The sequence below is a fragment of the Bactrocera latifrons genome, unplaced genomic scaffold (assembly GCF_001853355.1).
Source record: "Bactrocera latifrons isolate USDA-ARS-PBARC rearing strain unplaced genomic scaffold, ASM185335v1 scaffold_209, whole genome shotgun sequence".
Classification (NCBI taxonomy): Eukaryota; Metazoa; Arthropoda; class Insecta; order Diptera; family Tephritidae; genus Bactrocera; species Bactrocera latifrons.
In genome coordinates, this window is record NW_017535619.1 from 511,375 (window position 1) to 531,811 (window position 20,437).

Here is a 20,437-nt window from a genome sequence, read left to right on the forward strand (position 1 = left end):
ATGATTGTTTCTACCTTTGGTTGCTATTGATTAATGTACGCGGTTCAACTTTATTTTAGTCAATCTGCGCTATCGAATACACGGCGCAGAATGCTTGATTCTATGAATTCCTTTGAGTTCTAACGATTTGCCATTTCAGTTCAAACGTATTCCGCTTCCAGTGAAATTGAGGTGATCAACAGGACACAACTTGGTTTGCCTATCTTGGAAGTGCTATGTTTTTCACACGGTCAGATATATGTACCTGGCGTGCTGACGAGTTTGAAAACCATCTTTTCTGTACACCGAAATAGAAACCAAAAAATATGGTTTATCAAGCAACGTTACATTGAAAAAAAAAAAAAGAAATGATAAATTCAACTTTCTTTTCCTTTCAAAGCACATAATTTGACGCAGGACAATGGCTGCGGGGCCAGCTAGTTTTGTATACTTACTAATACTTATATGTCTATATAAAGGAAACCCGCTTTTTGGCGCATTGCAGAATTATTTGAGAGTGTTTCTTGGATAGTTCTAATAAAAATAAACAAAATAATTTGTCGTTAGAATGAATTACTCGGAGCTCATATATATCCGCAGCAGATTAAGCGTCGCCACATATCGGCCTTGAACTTCAGTAAACGGAAGTGCATTTATATAAGTCTGCAATTTTAAGATTTCCATATCAGCTTTTATGTTTCATAATAAAACCTCTTATCAAAACTTCTCACACAAATTCTCTGTTGTATACGTGGTCAAGAGAATTCGTGTGAGGTTTTTTGATAAGAAGTTTTATTATAAAACATAAAAGCTGATATATACGTATGTATATATATATAAGTGTTTATAAGTAAACTAACATAACGACTACGGTGTTAGGACATCTAGAATTTTTTATAGCCAGAAGCAAAGGAAAAGCACTGCTAGCTGTCTAAGGAATTGCTTCTTGAAAGAAGACCTGGTTACATATCTAACCACATGTTTTGCTGTACTGGACTATTCCAATGCCTAATTTTATTTATAGATCTTTTGCAATAATTTTTTTTTTTATCGATTGGGTAAGTATAATGTGTATATTATTATGGAAAAGTATAAAATTTAATTATTTATTGAGTGAATAGTGAGAGTTTAAAAATTTGTGTTCAAATTGCTGCTTAAAATTTTTAAAAAAAGATAAAGCAATTAACACTCACAACCAATTTGTGGAAACAACACCCTGAACAGGTTGTATTATGTTTGCCACAAAGTTTGTAACACATATGTAGAAGGATAAATATATGTAAATTATCAGCATGATATGTTGAGTCCATTTAGCCATGTGTGTCTGGCTGTACATATATTGGCGAACTAGCCCCTTTTCTCCCCAATAAGCTGGCAATTTGTCGGAAAAGCGATATCGGACCACTATAGCATATATGTTACGGGAAACCTTTACATTCGACGAGATATCTTCATGAAATTTCGGATGGGTTATTGCCTCAGGAAATAAAGTAATCTTACCGGCGTGAGAGTCATCCAAGCATTGGCCAGGCATGGTGCCTGCTTTTCTTTACATAAAAACAGCTGGCAGACATGTTCACGTGAGGTCTCCTCATGATGTTTAAATCAAATTACATCGCGGCGTGAGTCACCTAAGATATGGCCAGACATGGTGCCAGCTTTCTTTTATAGAGTCACCTGGCAACCATTTTCCCGTAAGACCACCTCATGTGTTTTACGTTACATCACATTGAGGCACGAGAGTCATTTAAGCACTGGTCAGACAAGGTGCCTGCTTTACTTATATAGAACCAGCTTCCTCTACAGTCACCTTGAGAAGTCACAATGCGATCCGATTTCTTTTAAAGAGCTGGCGTGCAGCCAATTTCGAGTGACTATTAAATCAAATCACAATGAGGCGCGAGTGTCCCTAAGCACTGGTCAAGCATGTTGCCTTATTTACGTACATATATAGCTGTCATACTAATTGACCGATCCAAATCAAATTCGTGCAGAGGAAACTGTTTTATTTGACAAGATATTTTCACGAAATTTGGTACAGGTTATTGTCCAAGTTGCGATCTCCGAACATATTGTTTCTATGATATCGCAATGTTAATATAACTATATTTTTTCATATGTTTCTATTTCTTCGGTCACTACTGCTGGTTACAACAAAGCATGATTTTGTTCTAAAACAAGATGTGCTCCTAATTTGATATTATTTCTTTCAATGTATTGGAGTCTGGCATTAGCGATTACCCAAACCCGCGCAGAAAATTTTTTGTAACTAAGCGGATTTGGGGTTGAAAAGTAAATTTTTAAAATAATCTTCGGCCAATTGTTCTCAGTTTTAAGACGCTTTCATTGAACATAAAATGGTTTTTCTGCAATTTAATGCAGTATGCTCAACTTTGAAAACCGACAATTTATTTATTGATGTTATTATTATTGTGATACTGAGTGTTTATTTACATAATACATAATAAAAAAATATGGATGAACAAAAATGCACGTGATCCCACAATAATCGGTTATTAAGCATCCAACATTTCATTGTATGTATGTATGTATATACTGCAAACTTACATATTTATATCCTATACAACAAAGCGAGATCACGTTGTGTAAATATGTATTTACTTTTGAAATAAATATAACTGCAATCTATACATGAAAAAATATAAATAAATATTTTTTATATGTTAATCGTTGCATTCGATAAACACGTGCAACTATAAAGATTAAACATAATAATAATTAAAATATATTATATTCATTCCGCCTTTAACTACATATGTACGTAGAACATAATAATAACTTTGTTATAGATATACGAAAATATTTATTTAATCAGTTTTATACATTTATATACATACATATACTATTTATAATCTAAGCAGGTGTTAATCCTCAAATAACATTATAAATAAGGGAAGTGTATATTTTGATCAAATATGTGTTTTTCATTTAATTTTTTATACCCTGAACAAAGTATATTAAGTTTGCCACGAAAGTTGTAACACCCAGAAGGAAACGTTGGAGACCCTATATATAAATGATCACACATCCCTCCGTCAGTCCGACTGTCCGCTTACATACATATGTATGTATATGCGAACTAGTCCTTCAGTTTTTGAGATATCGACCACTCGTCCTTTTCTCACCAAGAAGCTGCTCATTTGTCGGAATGTTCGTTATCGAATTACTATATTATATACATAGCTGTCATACAAATTCAAATCTAGTACTTGTATTGTGAAGGGTATTACAACGTTTTTCTTGTTTTATATAATATTGGAATTAACTATTAAATGAACAGCGGAAAATTTTGCTTTAGCGAAAAATTCTCAAGACAATTGGTGTGGCGTTCCATGTGTGCTTGTCCAAACCACTGAGTTCGCTTGTACTACTAACTACCTACATGTGCATATTATTTCTTGCAAAAGTTCACTTTCTATATTAAACATAATGACACATGCAAATACCCTATAAAATTCAGAATGAAAAAAAATGTTAACTTCGGCTGCGCTGAAGCTATAATACCCGTCATAGGTGCATCGTTGTTTGATATAAACTACCTTCAAGTCGAATTAAAGTTACTGAATAAAGAAACATATGTATCTTTATCTTGATTTTGATCGGTCAGTTCGAATAACGCTTATGTATGTACATATACGCCATAGTGGTCTGATCTGAAATTCTATCGAAATTTGCTGTAGGGGAATTCGTACGATTAGTTTGTATTACGTTATATGCTATGGTGGTTAGGACGCTTCCGACAAATAAGCAGCTTCTTGGTTTATATATGTATGTATACGCGTATATATAAACAGACAGATGAATATGGCTAAAACGACTCAAAGTAGATTATTTATGTATCTATTATATACTATATGTTTGGGTTTTGCAAACTACAGGATATACAAAATTAATGATTGGATTTGAAGTCAGTGTCAAGATTTTAAAATAGCAGTGCTCATCTATTAATCTCGACTTACCAAAACTGCTTCTAACCTTACATCTATTTAACGATGTTCCGTCGACTATAGGTTATCACCGCTTGACAAGCTAATTCAGTAGTATAGTCAACTCAGTTGGTGGAAATTTATTTTAAAATGCTTTTTTAGCTTTCATTTTCTTTTGCTACTTTAGTTATTAGATATACATATACATATAAACCAGTATGAATTTATATAAATATATTTATATAAAAGAGTATTCCATTAAAGTTGTTCAATAATTTCATGGAAAAATTGTATAACAACAGTTTACTCTGAATCGCGCCAATGTCTAGATTTCCTAGGTTAGTAACGAGTAAACGCATCATTCATATGCACATCAATGTGTGGGATGCAGTTTTTATCGTTTTTACCATGAAATCGCTAAAGGCAAGAAAAAGTTAGCTGGCCTAAAAATCTAAATTTGCACCAGTTCTAGGAATAGCTGGGCTTACTGATAGCATTGCAAATTTGAAATCTTTCCGACAATATTTTTTTTTAGGGTACAGAGGGTTAGTTAAAAAACTTCCAATTAAGTTGAAGTTATGATTTTTTTGCTTTTTGTGATTTTAATGCATTCACTGAATTTTTTTAATTTGGTTGTGACTAAAGTTGTATAATTATGATGTTTTACCTCTGTTATTACTCTTGTGCAATTCCTTCTCTTTCCTCTTGTCGAAAATTTCTTTTTCAATTATTTGACGAAATATTATTTTTTCCTTATATTATGTATTGATTACAGAGCAATAGTTTTCTTAACGAGGGAGTGTTATCACTAGATAATGACCGCTCGCACGACAATCGCGCCAATGTCATCGGAACGGAATGAACTTATATCCGGACTGTCCACCCTACGTAGGTTGGTTTTTATATTTCGAGATTTTAGAGCAATATTAATCCTCGAAAATCGCTTTATTGCTCTCAAAACATTCTCAATTGGAATTTACATACACATAGTATACACTTTTGCATGCCTTTGAACCAATTCTCGAAGTACTTTTGCTACTCTGATTGCGGTATCTCCAAAACGTGCGATTTGAACGCATCAATCGTTCAAGTGTGGAAAATGTTGACCTCTTAGTTTATTTTTTAGGAACGGGAATAAAAAGAAATCTGAGAGAGAGAACTGAAGAGAGATCCGTACAATGGTTACTCGGCAATGTCTTCTCTCGTTTATAAAAGTAAGCGAAGTGTGGAAGGTTGTTTTTTATATATCCAATGGATATGGAAACCACGATAGCTAATTAAAACAAACAAATATACGACTTGGAACCCACCTCCTCAGCGTATACTCTTAGATATTCATGAAGCATTGAATTAAGTATAATTTTTCAGAAAAATTTCTTATAGGATAAGATTGCACAATATTAAAATTGGAGCTTGAGCTTAAGACTTTTATACCTGTAGCTCAAAATTTCAAGGCGCAAATGTTAATGACTAAAAGCCGTAATAATTTTAAAAACCTTAGTCCATATTTTTTGAGAAGTTGACTAATGGGCATAAAAATAAAATGCGAAAGCAGATTCTGGTACTTTGTCGTTACATGAGATCCAACTACGGGAATATTCTTGCCCTCATATAGGTTAGGTTAAATAGGTTGATTTATCGTGAGGCCCCGAAAATTTCCACTTGGACTCTTAAGTTTGGATCAAAAAGACCTTCACATATCGGCAAAGCGCTTGCCAAAAATTTGTTGAGACTGCTAATATCAATTCCAGAAAAATCGACAGGTTCTTAAAAAGTATGATAATCAAGATGTTTCAAAAAATTTCATTCTGCTTTATCCAAAACAAAATATAAGCATTCATTAATTGTTTTTAAAAATCGCCTTGCATACAATTAATGAAATATCATTAGTGTCAAATTGTCTCCATAAACATTTCATGTGAGTTATATGAAATCGGAAGAAATATCCAGAACTAACCAGCGTACGTTCGGAAAAGAAATCGAGTAGCAATAGTTGCGTGCTTGGAACTGGCTAAAGCCGACGGAGTGGTGGTCGAAACTTCACGTCGCTTCAAAGAGCATCCCTCTGCTGCATACCTGCACCACCTTATTGTTCCCTAGTGCACAATTGATGCTCATGCTTCATACTCCCACCTACTTGTACTTGATTGAAATGTGTGTCATATTTACACTTTTATTAAATTTTTTATGCACAATTCTCCAAGTAGCTTGTTTGCTTACACACAAAATATTAAATAGCAAATAATTAAATAATATTATTCGTTGTAAATTTCCATATGCACTCGCACTCTGGATCAATTGAGCTAGACTTGTGGAATTTTACCAGCCACCAGGCGCAGCTAGAAATTAATGAAACACACCGTCTTTTACACATATGTTGGGCATATACTCATATACATACATACATATGTACATGTATCAATATATGTGTGGAAATATGTATGTGCAATAGTTCATATGGGTTCGTCTGTAGCTCATTCCATAAATGTTAAAGCATATGTCCATACAAACCATACACGCGTCTTTTTCTAAGTGCAGCTATAGGAATGACACAATGAAGGCGACCGTATCAGCTGGTGCTGTCTAACAACCCGGTCATTGTCAATTCCAGCCGTTTGCGAAACGCTCTTCTAGAATAATCCTTAATAGTGGGGCAACCGGACGAGCATCTATAAGCGTGAATGTCAAGTCCACTAAAGAAATTATAAAATAATTCATACAACCGAACTTTTGTTGTCAAAAAATGTGAGCAAAGCAAAGTGCATGAAAGAACCGAACATAACACATAAATTACTAATGGAGTTGTAACTGGAAGAAAAGATGGGCATGAAGAAATTTGAACAGTGTACCACGCCTTCTATGCAGCAAGTGTTTTCCACATAAGGTCCACGATGGCTTGAGAGTGCATACAATACATTTCTCTATATAGGCATTCAATCGCTACTTTCAAGTATTTGGTTGCAAATTTTGTATGTATGTACATACATATTTTACCTTTTCGCCTTCCGCATTCGACTTTGCGTCCTTGAAAACCCCACAAAAGCTCTGTAGAACTACAATAAATAATGCTCAACGTGTTCTTGAAAATTCCACCAAAGCTCTGGAGCATCATTTAGAATGCTCAGTGTCCTTGAAAATGGGAAAATACTGGAGAACAATGAAGTATATGCAAGCATATAAGCAAAGTTTCTATAAAGCTTTCAGCACACTTTCACAGGAAAAGCTTTTTGAGAGATATTTTTTGGTTGAGAATATCGACGTTGAGATTTTATGTGAGAAAGAGAGAGACGTTTTTATGATTTATTAAACGAGTTAAAAGCATACCAACCAATTTTTATAGAAGGTAAAAGTGGTGACCATGTCCAGCGTACTATTGACTTAGATAACGTATTGATCAGACTTACTAACAAGAATAATAGAGGCAATGCTTCAACAGCAGAGTTCTTTGTGTTGAAATTTTGTACTTTTAAGACCGTACAATGTTGTTGTTGTAGTAGTATAAAACATGCTTTTAATAGTTTGATAGAAATCACTTTTTACTACCATAATGGTCTTCTTCAAACAAGTTGGAAAAGGATTTATGCACAGTTTCAGATCGAAATCTCTAAAACTGAGGGATTGAATTGACTCAGGGCTGAGGGCTAAATTGACTCTGCTTGTCACGATAATATATACATACATATGTACATATATGTACGTATATTTTATAGCGCCTCCGAGCAAACTTAATATAAATAAATACAATTTTTATATTTTATAATAATATATTTAATTAGTACCTAATTTCGTTGTTTGTCCAAATTATGAACCTTTCAGTTCCAAATGGCGTAGATAGTCGTATGAGAGCTTCAACTCCTTGTTTCGGTTTGGTAAAGATCTCCAAACGGCAGATGAGATTTTATTTTCCACTCTGATGAACCATTCAAAGAAGTTGAGCATTATACATACAAACATACGTAAATACAACACATGGACCTAATATGAGTTCACATTTACATTCCTTAAGTTAACTTCTTTATCCCATTTTTGTAAACTCTGACAATATCTCTCAATTTTAGTAAACATTTTTGAAATGTTTTGCGCTTTGTCTCAAAACCTGTACTTATATTTAGGTAAATACATGCGTATATATGTACATACATATGTATGTGTGAAAAAAACAAATTGTTTTGCGAAAGACAGACGAGCAAATGCAAAGGCGGCAAAGCGCTGCCACGAGCCAGTAGTGCGGCTGATATCGATGCCGGTACCAAATGTTTAGCGTTTGCTTCAATACGAACATAATAACGTCATACATATTCGCACACAAATGTACGTAAGTATGCCAGAACTTACTTCGTTGCGAGCATATACACAATTCTACTTACATACAATGTATATATGCATATACATATGTATGTATGTATATCATATTATGTATGCTGGCTGCATGAATTAGTGCTTGTATGTGTACGCATGTGTAGAAACTTGCAAGCCACGCGATATCCCAATTTATTGACGGGGGTGCACACTTGGCCCCCCGCATGAGTGTTGTAGCATTGCTTTCTTCGTGATTATATCGAAACACACACTATCGAAATATACTATCGCATGTGCAATCGCTCTGATGGTGGCTATGTCGGCTCTGAGAATAACAAAACGCCGGCTGGTGTTCAACATAAATAGGAGTGTATGGTGTCGTGAGAGTTCATTGGTTGAAAAACTGCCAAACTGAGCTGAGCTGTTAGTAAAAAGTTAATTTCGTAACGTCGTAAATTCTAGAAGCGGTTTGTGAAAATATTCAATTAAGGACATTTTTAATTTTCAAAGACTGTAAAACCACCGCAATTGTTTTGCGATTTCTGCACGTTTAATACATTGCTAGACTTGTGTAAAAACACAGATCAATTAGACTTTATATTAGAACGAATATATAAATAAACAAGCAATATAGAGTAGTTAAGCCAATTTTATTAACTGAAATAATTCAATAACAAAATACAATATGAAAGTGGACACTGCTACCTTGGAAGTGATTTCGCCAAAAGTGCAAATCAGCGAGAACTACATCGAGACCGATTATGAGTACCAGACGTCGCATGTTAAACATAGTGCCAATGGCAAAATTCAGGTAAGTGACACATAATAAAATAGGCTTGTGCGAAAAATGGGGGGATTGGAGGAAATTAAAGAAAAACATACACAGATATGTATGAAAATGTGAAAAATATTGTCATTATCAGCTAATTAAGTTTTGCTTTTAGCGAAAAAATACACTCATGTGTATATCCACATCGAGGACTCAAATGTGAGTGTTCATAACTTCACTGCACAATATCGTACCTATCGAATAATGTGTATAGTATTTACATACTTTTGTCTTCCACTGTATCATTGACTGAGTGATTATTGATTTTTCTATAATTTCATACGTGTACATATGCTTATGTGTGCAAAAATAAACATTATGTGGCAGTGAAATAGATACACATCAACAATATTTGGCTTCTAGATCATTTTAGAGAGCCGTAAGAAAATTAAATTGCATTTGATTGCTTTTGGTTTTCATGAAATTTGTGTTTTGATGGAAGTTAAGCCTAAAATTATAATAAATTAAATAATATTATATATTTTCATATGTTATTTACGACGACTTTTATTTTCTTACCATAAAATTATTGAGTAAATTTTTGAATTTTTATCCAGGGTATATTAACTTTTTTTTGTACTTACTAAGTATATAAAAGGATCAATGTGGCGAGCTCTGGCGATTTAGCCATGTCTGTCTGTACACGAACTAATCTCTCAGTTTCTATGTGAGGTTTTACACACACATCTTTTTCTCTGCTAGAAGTTGTGTCTATTTTTCGGAACCAACAATATCCGACCACATAGGATATAACTACTATACAAACTAACTGTCCAAGGCAAGTCTACAAGCTCCAAAGAAATTGTTCATACATACTTATACTTTTATTCTTTTTAAGGTTACGTTTCTTTTGCGATTGCTAATTTTGCGTAGCTAAAACCGAAAATGGTAGTAAAATTTTTCTATAACATAGGATCTTTTGTGTTGCAGTCAATGGGTGTAGGGGTCAAATCACCACCATTTACTAGAATAATGGCCGTATAAGACTTAAACTTCTTGAACTCAGATTCGTCATCAGAACACCTCAAATAGCCCACAGACCTCTAAGCATATCAGTATTTTGCATTCATGTTGTATTTGTTGCGTAGTGTAGCCTTTGTCGATTATTTTTAAGTATTTATTGATCTGAAGTTTTTCAATATTTTATAGATTTTAGTATTTAATTAGATTTTAGTGGAGGCGAATTTAACAAAACAGAAATCATCAAAGTCGGTCCAGTTGCTCTTGAGTTATAAACGGTGTACTATAACACATTATTGTCCCAGCAGTTCGATTGTGGTAAATTATTGACAGCATACATATGTAGGTTTTCAATACATTTATATTGCTGTTAAATTTCCAACGTAAATAATATTTTTGTATAATTAATCGTAGGTTTTGGTTCTGGCACTGAAAACTTTTCGAAGTTTTTTAACTTTGGAAATTTAATTTTCACGTTCATTTTTCCGCGCTCCCAGAGATTTCATACCAAAACATACCTAATTGTATATGCTATATAGAAATCAGTAATAATACATACATGCTATGTATGAACATTTGTACATGTAATAAAAATATAATTTACATGCGAAATACGATCACGCAAACAACAATTTTCTGGAGATGCATTTTGGGGGAATGGATGTAAATAGCTCCTAGAGTTAACTAAAGTTCCCATGCTAACCCTTACCTTGCCATCACAACTTCCAGTCCACTTAGAAATGTACTCAGCTCAGCTGATACATGAGGAAATGTAGTAGCTGCATGCTCAATATAAAGCTGACTATATACTCGTAACAAATATTGTTGTGTATAAATATATACATATAAGTACATAGCACTATGTTAGTTAAGTATGAATAATACTACGAGTATGAAGACCTGGCGCCACTTAAACAACCCACAACTTATCGCRCATGCGTTATAGTAAAAGTGAAAAGTGCGACGTATGAATGTGCGTTTATGTAGTAGTAATAGCATATACATGTATATTATGTAGTAGCGGTTTGTGCATGGTGTGGAATAGCTTTTCGGCGCCGTGTTAGTGTGCGTTTTGTTTTGATCAGCTGTTGCTTTGGTGCATGCCACCATTTAGGTAGTTTCTCTTTCCAGCCAAACGGTGTTGGCGAGTTCACGTTCAAGGTCGATGAGCGTTCGTATTTGGGTGAGAGCGAAAAGTCAATAATGCACCTGTTAGCTCACCTACGCAACGATTTCGACGGGCGATTATATGGCTTGTTTTTCCTACGGAAAATTGTGTCAATTATGCAATTGCAGAAAAGGATGTAGATGAACTTTTTTACCCTGAACAGTGTATATTGAGTTTGCAGCGAAATTTGAAACACTCCTATAAAATATGTATGTATGTTTTTTATATGGAAACTTTTTTTTATCTGTGAGGGATATTATAGCTTCCGTGCAACCGAAGTTAACGTTTTTTTCTTGTTTCAAGTTTTAGTGGAAATATACATACATACATATGTATACTCAAAAATATATCAGGCGGTTCCCTTCAAATCAAAATCTATTGACGTTTGACGTTTGTTCGACAATTTTTCATCCTTACATACATACATATGTACGTAGTTATAAGACACAGTTCTTTGTCCTTATATTGGCATAAGATATTAGCCTAAATAAGTTTGGTGTATGTAGGTACTTACATATGTCGATGAAGTTACTGCAACTGACAAGAAATAAGTCTCGGTTCGTTCCAATCAAAGATGAAATTGTAAAATGATGTACTGTAGTATATAGCTGCCATACATACAAAGTTCAAAAACAAGTTCTTACGTGGAAGCCGTTTTATTTGTGAAGGGCATTATAATTTCAGTGCAGCCGAAGTTATTTATTGATTTTTCCGTATATAGTACATATTACGTATCGGTGTACATATATGTAAATATATTAATGCAAATACTAAAACATTAATTTCAATGTGATAAGAAAATTACTATTACTAGCTTTCCATTTGTTAAATAAATCAAGATTAAATACTATGAAATTATGAAGAGTAAAGTTTAATGTCATTATTTTCGAAAGTCTTTTCAGAGAAAATGTAGTACACCTTTACTTATGAAAGATTCAGATAATTGTGTTATACTGTATGTACATTTACATACATACATACATAGGAAATCTGTGAACAATATTCTTAGTAACTTTGTGGACACCGAAATTAATTGCCTTAGCGATAATTTGTCAGTATTTGATGGATTTATGAGATCAATGATTAAAGTAAGTCATCGAAACTAGTCTATGGTATATTGAATAATAATGCTATACACTATCATTTGAGCTATGCAAAAGAGTAAACAGCTGGTATAATCGCAATACATACTGTGCTTATATCAATTATAGGACTTCAACTGAATAATTGTGGTTTTTCTGTCTTTTACATTAACAGAGATGGTATAAGTATAACTCCGTTTTAAATTAAAAGCTTCTATAGCTTGTAGTGTATTTGAAAACTCAAATCTAAAACTGAATGTTATCCGAAAAGAGGGATCTCCCTTTTTCTGAAATACACTCGGAAATTTGCCTACGATGTTTTCGTAAACCTAACTGGTTAAAGGATATTAACGGTTGAAGTGTGATTATTTTAAGGAAAATTTATTTCTATTCTCAAGGTAAAGAAATCATTATAAATTAGAAAGCTCATAGTTTTGTAGAAAATTAACTGCTTAACAAACATTGTCTCTTATAATTTAAAAAATATTTGAAAGTATGTATGTGATACATTGATGTTTGACGAAAAATATTTCTTAAACGCTTAACTTAATCGAAGAATTACTCACAGTACAAACGAAATTTGTTTAGTATTTTATCCACCCTAATGTACATACATATGTATATACATACATATATGTATGACTACATAAATAATACATTTTCAACAGGCAACAGAATACATCTTATTTGTTCAAAACTGTACAAAAATGCCGGCCGGCCCCGCACTTTCTCATTGGTAATCAGTCGATAACTTTGTGGCGCTATTTTCCACTTTAATTAGCAAAATACATATTTATATACATACATGTATATAAGTAAGTACATATATACATATATAATATTTAACACAGAATAGTAGATATATACATACATATGTGTCAGAATGATATCTGCGGTTTGCAAATTAGTGATTTTCTAATTTTTGCCTAAAAATAATCTTTTTATCATGTGCATTAAAAATATAATTTTATTTGATTTTACAGTTATTATTATAAATTAAAGCAGATAAGAATGTTTCTTCTAACAAAAAAAAAAAATATAATCCAATTTTTGAGAAATTTCCGAAATTTTTTAAGTATTTATCCACAACCAAAACCATTTTTACTGCTTTTTATTAGTAGTTTGGGCTCAACCGAAGAGCTACATATTTAGTTCGTAAGCGCGTATACCTGATTATACTCAAACGCATATTTATAGTAGTAGTTTGTATACACGTGCCGCCACGATTGCATACCTACATATGTATATATGTATTTATACAAATCTTTATGGACCGATAGTTTGTTCTTTTCTACCGGTTGCGGATTGGTACACGTCGTTGTTGAGAATTTGCTAAAAGAAAGAATGAAAATAAAAACAAGAAAAAACGTTAACTCCGGCTGCACCGAACCTAACATAGTTTTTAGTGTTAACTTTTGTGAAAATACATTGTCAAATGTGAAAGTTTCCATACAAGAAGTTGATTCTGATTGCTCAGTTTGTATGGCAGCTATATGTTATAGTGGTCCGATATCGGCAGTTCCGACAAATGAGTAGCTTCTTGAAGAGAAAATGACGTTTGCAAAATTTCAAAATGATATCTTAAAAACTGAGGGACTAGTTTGTATATTGTATATATTGTACAGACAGACGGACGGACGGACATGGTTAAATCGACTCAGCTCAACATACTGATCATTTATATATATATTCTCTTCCATCTGGGTGTTACAAACTTTGTGACAAACTTAATATACCCTGTTCAGGGTATAATAAAACTACTTTTTGAGCTAAGAACGCTTCTATACTTTAAGAGAGCAATAAGTTTTATGTGTTTTGCACACGTTGCGTTACACATAAAAACGATTGGTGTAGAGATATTAATCAGCTTTGCACGTTTTAAGGCGCTTTTTTTTATAGGGTATATTAAGTTTGCCACGAAGTGCGTAACACCTAAAAGAAAACTTCGTAAATTCATATAATCATGATATAAGTGACGAGCTAAGTCGATTTAAACAGGTCCAGGTGCGAACTAGTCGCTCAATTTTTCAGATATCAATGTGAAATCTGCTCATTTGTCGGAATCATCAATATTCAACGATTATAGGTAATAGCTGCCTTATAAACTGATCGATCACATCCTGCCAATTCGGTATTTCTCCAAATTATTTCAGGATTTTATCTGCCAATATCAACAACGATCATATCCAACTCTGTTTTTCTCAAAAAACTTTTTTATTTGACAAAATATCTTTTCGAAATTTAGCATGGATTATTCTCTAAGACAAAGCTACAACCTCCGAACATATTGTTCAGATCGGACCACTTTAGACTGTTGCTGCAATTCAATCCGGCAGATCAAAGTCAAGATAAATATCTGTTAATAACCTTAATTTAGCATGAAGTTTTTTTATTTCCAACAACGTGACCAGAACTAGTAAAACGCTTTTTGTTGGATGCAAACCGTTACGTTACTTTAAACTGTAGCTGCAATTCAAACCGACAGATCAAATTCAATCTGTAGATCTGTTAATAAAATTAATTTGGCATGAAGTTTTTTTTATTTTCAACAACGTGACTGGAACTAGTAAAACGTTTTCCGTTAGATGCAAACCGTTACGTTTTCAGGTCTAGTAGGTCATATACATCCATAAATATGTAAATCTAGAATAGTTTATGTTTCTCTTTGGGTTTATCACTTTTTCTCTCAGTACGTATGTATGTATGTACCATAAAATATTAGCAAATCCGTTACAAAATAAGACGAAAGCGGCAGTTTAATACATGAGAGATACGAATTTTTTGTTTGAAATCATACAATACATTCTGCAAAAGTAAACATTTGAAAATTGGCTTCTTTCCTTATCATATAACGTTCAACTATAATTCAGTTATATTTCCTTCTTCTTGCTTCCTGAAAGATTAAGGCTTATCTACAAAATAATGTTATCCACCTCTTCACAAGAATGTTTCAATTATCACGGTTAAGTTTTCTAAATTATTAACTTGAAACACAGTCATGCGTTGGGTATAAAAGACTCAGAAATAACACTCGAAGATTCATTTAAATATTTGCTTAAAAGAATTGGGATATAGGGTTTGTCCGGAAACTAATAGGACTGAGTCAATTAAAAAAAAATTCTTGAACCAATTGTTAAAATTATTTAAAAACTTTTAAAATGGGCTTCTTCTGCGTTGATGCAGCACTGCCAGCGCAATTTCGAAGCATTGAAGGCGTCACCGAAGGTTTTCTTCGGAATAGCCTTGAGAGCGCGGCCACATCTGGGCGGAAGCGTTGGGATGCCGACCTTGCTTAGGTTGCGGTTCACAAGAAAGGCGATGTGAGCCGAGACGTTATCGTGGTACAGCTTCCAATCGGCTGCGATATCTTCTCGGACCCGATTGACCCTTCGTTTGAGTCTCTTGAGGATTTCCAAGGAAAACTTGGCGTTGACGTTTTGTCCAGGAGGAACAAATTCATGGCGGACGATGCCTTTGATGCCAAAAAAGCATCGTTTTCACTTTGGATTTGCCTTTTTTGGGCGAGAAGGGCTGGTGCCACTGAAACACACCACTTCCCGCTAAAGCAAGAAGATTTACCGAGTTTCACACAGAATTTAATCCCGTAYCTCTGCTCTAACTAACGCTGCATTTTCGGCTTGCACCACTAACAGTAAAACGTCGAGCGAAAATGTTTGTCCTGACTCTCCAGGTGCTCGAATACAATTGATCAGCCGCTCGTTCGTTAGCTAAGAAGAACACCTTTAGTTTCAGATTTGTGTTTTTATACTCTTGCAACCAGTTGCTACAGACTATTATAGTTTTGTTCACCTAACGGATGTTCGTATCACCTGAAACTAAGCGATATACATGTAAGTATATGTATAAATGATCAGAGTCACGAGAAAAGTTGAAATCCGGTTGACTGTCTGTCTGTCCGTCCGTGCAAGCTGTAACTTGAGTAAAAATGGAGATATCTCGATGAATCTTAGTATGTGGGTTCCTTTATACAAAAAAAAAAATACGTTCGTTCGTTTGTTCCCACAAATCGCCATTAACCTAAAACATATAATAACAAGTCCGTTCATTTCGAATGTAACTTTATTAATTATTGCAATTTCCAATCCTTACAGCTAGGAAGTTAACATAATGTATATGAGCTTAAAAGTAATGAGTGCAAATGTTTATTGTTGTTGTTATTATTATTTAATGAAAGAGAGAATTTAGTTTAAGAAAGATCAATTAGCAAGTATGGAAACTATGAGAAATGAGAAAAAGAGATACGGGAGGATAAATAAGACAGGTAAAGAAGGAATGAAGAGAGAAGAGAAGTATGTTGTTGGTAGTGGGAGTATATGACTATATAAAGTGCCACTACTAAGCACTAAATTAAGATATAAAGCCGTTATTTGGTACAGAGGATCGCAGTAGCAAGGGGCATTTAATAAGTTTAATGTACATATCTCTTAAACCACTTAAGCTACAACAACCACATTTGCTAAGTACAAATCTTATAAGAACTTCTACCGACATTATGAAATGGATGAAATCGGAAGATAACTTCACTTCGCGATAAGTCAATAACTAAATACGCCAGATACATTAGATTTCATCACAGAGATGGTACGGATGGCTTTTATGGGAGCCGGTGTGAAATGGACCAAAACGGACAACAACCACGCCTACTTACCATATCGCACAATTATACATTTCACTTGATTCGTTCAGCTTCCAGTACACAAATACAACTTTGTACGAATAACATCTTTGGTGAGTGGCACCTTTTGTGAAACCTGAAACCTGGTACCTATAGTTGACTTTTGAGTTGATGATTGAAAACGTCGGTCAATGTGTGATATATGTAACTGAAATTAAGGGATAATCCTTTGGTATGGCTGTATGTCCAAAATGGGCTGAATCAGACCAATACTTCCTTTAGTCCATATACTTAATATAAAGATTTTCGAACTTCCGGGTGACTTTGTACCGCATATATCGGTCAGTATGTGAGTTATCCCAATGAAAATTAGAGAGCTTGGTTTACTCATAACAGTGTACCTTTGTACCTAAATTAGATAAATTTGAGCGAAAACTTAGCCTAGCCCCTACATAACTAATATCATCATTTTCGGACATTTTACAACTTAAAGTATTTCCCCGGCTTTGATTCTTGTAAGTTGCAACAGCATAAAATGTTCGGTTTCACCCGAATTTAACAGTTATTTATTTATTTTTTTTTTATTTTGTGCAACTTATAAGGTCCTTTAATTACGAAAGTAATGAAATTATTTGAAAACTATAAATTCTCTTTTGATCTCATTGCAGGTGCACCCTGAGTCAGCTGCACTGAAGATCCGCACCGATCGGCGTGTGCCGAAATTGGGTTTAATGCTCGTCGGTTGGGGTGGCAATAATGGTTCCACACTAACAGCTGCCTTGGAGGCTAATCGTCGTCAATTGCAATGGCGTAAACGTACTGGCATTCAAAAGGCAAATTGGTTTGGTTCCATTACACAGGCATCTACTGTACTAATTGGCTCCGATGAAGATGGCAAGGATGTGCATTGGCCGATGAAGGATCTCGTACCCATGGTTAATCCCGATGATATTGTCGTAGATGGTTGGGACATTAGTTCGGCGAATATTGGCGATGCTATGCAACGTGCACAGGTATTGGATGTCGAGCTGCAAGATCAACTTTACAAGCATTTGTCAACGCTCCAGCCACGTCCATCAATTTACGATCCAGATTTTATTGCGGCAAATCAATCGGAACGCGCCGATAATCTAATTAAGGGTACTAAATTTGAGCAGTACGAACAGTTGCGTCGTGATATACGCGATTTTAAGCAAAAGTCTGGTGTCGATACGGTACTCGTATTGTGGACTGCGAATACGGAACGTTTCTGTGATATAAAGGAGGGGCTGAATTCCACCATGGCTGAGTTGGAAGCATCATTGAAGACGAATAAGGCAGAGATATCGCCATCTACTATTTTTGCAATGGCCAGCATTGATGAGGGTGTAAGTGGCAGTATTTCTTATGGCAATAGTATTTATTAAACAATATTTTTATGCTTTTGCAGTGCACCTATATAAACGGTTCGCCGCAAAACACTTTTGTACCTGGTCTAGTTGAATTGGCGGAACATAAGGGTGTCTTCATTGCTGGCGACGATTTCAAATCGGGACAGACTAAACTAAAGTCGGTGTTGGTCGACTTTTTGGTGAGCGCCGGTATTAAGCCAGTATCCATTGTCAGCTACAACCATTTGGGTAATAATGATGGCAAGAACTTGTCAGCGCCACAGCAATTCCGCTCTAAGGAGGTGTGTGTAGTATTGAAGATATTATTTTTTTTACCAAAAAATTATATTGCTTTTATAAATTAACTCTCTATGCTTTCTGTTATAGATTTCCAAGAGTAACGTGGTCGACGATATGGTCGAATCCAACGATGTGCTTTACCAACCAAATGAGCATCCCGATCACGTGGTCGTCATCAAATATGTACCCTATGTGGGCGATAGCAAGCGTGCCATGGATGAATACACCTCGGAAATTATGATGGGCGGTCACAATACGCTCGTCATACACAACACCTGTGAAGATTCACTACTTGCAACGCCGCTTATACTGGACCTGGTTATTCTCGGTGAATTATGTTCACGCATAAAGATCAAAAGCAATGAGCGTGTAGACGCACCTTGGGTCTCATTCAAACCGGTTCTCTCGCTGCTCAGCTACCTATGCAAGGCTCCGCTGGTGCCACGTGGTACACAAGTGGTGAACTCTCTCTTCCGTCAACGTTCGGCCATTGAGAATATCTTACGCGGTTGCATTGGTTTGCCACCCAATTCACACATGATGTTGGAGCAACGTTTCGATTTTGCGTCGATTGCCAATGAGCCCCCAACAAAGAAGTTGAAGAGCGCGTCGAGTGGTTGTGCCACTGAATTGAATGGCAAATCTGCCAAAGTGTCAGCTGTAGCGTCTAATAGCCGCTATGCCAATGGCAATGCGAATGGTCATACGAATGGTCTCACTCATTAGGCGCTCATTTGCAGGAGCGCTCAAAAAAGCCAATGTTTGTAGGAGAAGACTAAATAATGCGGCAACGTTGTTGGTAGTGCATAGGAATACTATTTAGTTAATAGTAAATATAAGATCGGTGTGAGACATTCCCTAAATATTATCCCACCTTTGGCGCATATTTATTTTGACTCATTGACATTGACTCCAGCTCATTTTAGACGGCACTTTAGTGGCAATTTATACCGTAGTTTAGTTAAATGTAGTTTATAATGCACTTTTAATATTGTACTTGCAAACATACAAAGGTATATAACTGTAAAATATACATATAAACAATAACAAATAAATATCCTATACAATAATTTTTGATCGAGGAAATGAAATGAATGGCCAATGCTAATTGAGATAGCTCATTAAATATCCAAATTAAAAAAAAAATTATATTGTTTGTTGAAAAACTAAACAAATTAAATGTTCTTAAAACAAAAACAAATATAATATTCGAAAATTCGTTCAGGAACACTACAGTTCTTAATCAACTTTTTATTTTTAAAAACCACTTTACTGATTTTAATTGGRGTGTTGAAAACGAAAGCATTTAATAAAATATTTTTATAAATAAATAACGTTAAAAAATAATTATATTATGTGTATATTTTTTTTGTGTGAATTTTGTAAATTATACCTAATTCAAAAAGATATAAAATTTACTAATACAATTTTTTTAAGCAAATATTCTAAAATCAAATTCTAATATAGTTGGTTGGTTCTTATAATTAGAGCTTGGCTCTAAATATAGATATATATTTTCTTACATTTTATAATTGTAAAATATATCAAATATATATTTAATTGAACTTTTTTTTAAATAACTTTCTCACTTTGCGGGAAATCAATCGACAGAAAATATGAAAATAATCAGAGGTGTTGTGAAATCAAAGGCAGATTTGTTTGGTTGTCGGAATTGCAAACCAATTCTGATTTTCAATCACGTCATAGAATTGGAGAATTTTCGTCATTTTGAACCAATAAAAAAACAACAAAAATAAGATCGGATATAATGTCAACACTTTGGCGATATATTTTTATTGCCCTGCAGTACTGTTGGCCATACATGGGTACTTATGTGAGTGATCCTACGGGAACTGAACTACGAACC

At 34.3% G+C, this 20,437-nt stretch overlaps 1 protein-coding gene across 1 annotated transcript; it reads left to right on the forward strand.

The window, feature by feature from the left end:
- Positions 1-8,605: 8,605 nt before the first annotated feature.
- Positions 8,606-19,640, forward strand: LOC108968304 (inositol-3-phosphate synthase). Its single transcript, XM_018932252.1, has 4 exons — positions 8,606-9,036; positions 17,569-18,267; positions 18,330-18,572; positions 18,658-19,640. The coding sequence occupies exons 1-4, from the start codon at positions 8,911-8,913 to the stop codon at positions 19,294-19,296; spliced, it is 1,707 nt and encodes a 568-aa protein (XP_018787797.1). The 5' UTR covers positions 8,606-8,910; the 3' UTR covers positions 19,297-19,640.
- The last annotated feature ends 797 nt before the right edge of the window (positions 19,641-20,437 follow it).

What these genes read in the sequence shown, in the direction of transcription:
- LOC108968304 (XM_018932252.1), top strand. Translation starts at nt 8,911, where the DNA reads ATGAAAGTGGACACTGCTACCTTGGAAGTGATTTCGCCAAAAGTGCAA. An exon ending in TGGCCAGCATTGATGAGGGT is followed by an intron (nt 18,268 to 18,329) that starts GTAAGTGGCAGT and finishes ATGCTTTTGCAG; the next exon opens with TGCACCTATATAAACGGTTC. An exon ending in AGCAATTCCGCTCTAAGGAG is followed by an intron (nt 18,573 to 18,657) that starts GTGTGTGTAGTA and finishes TTTCTGTTATAG; the next exon opens with ATTTCCAAGAGTAACGTGGT.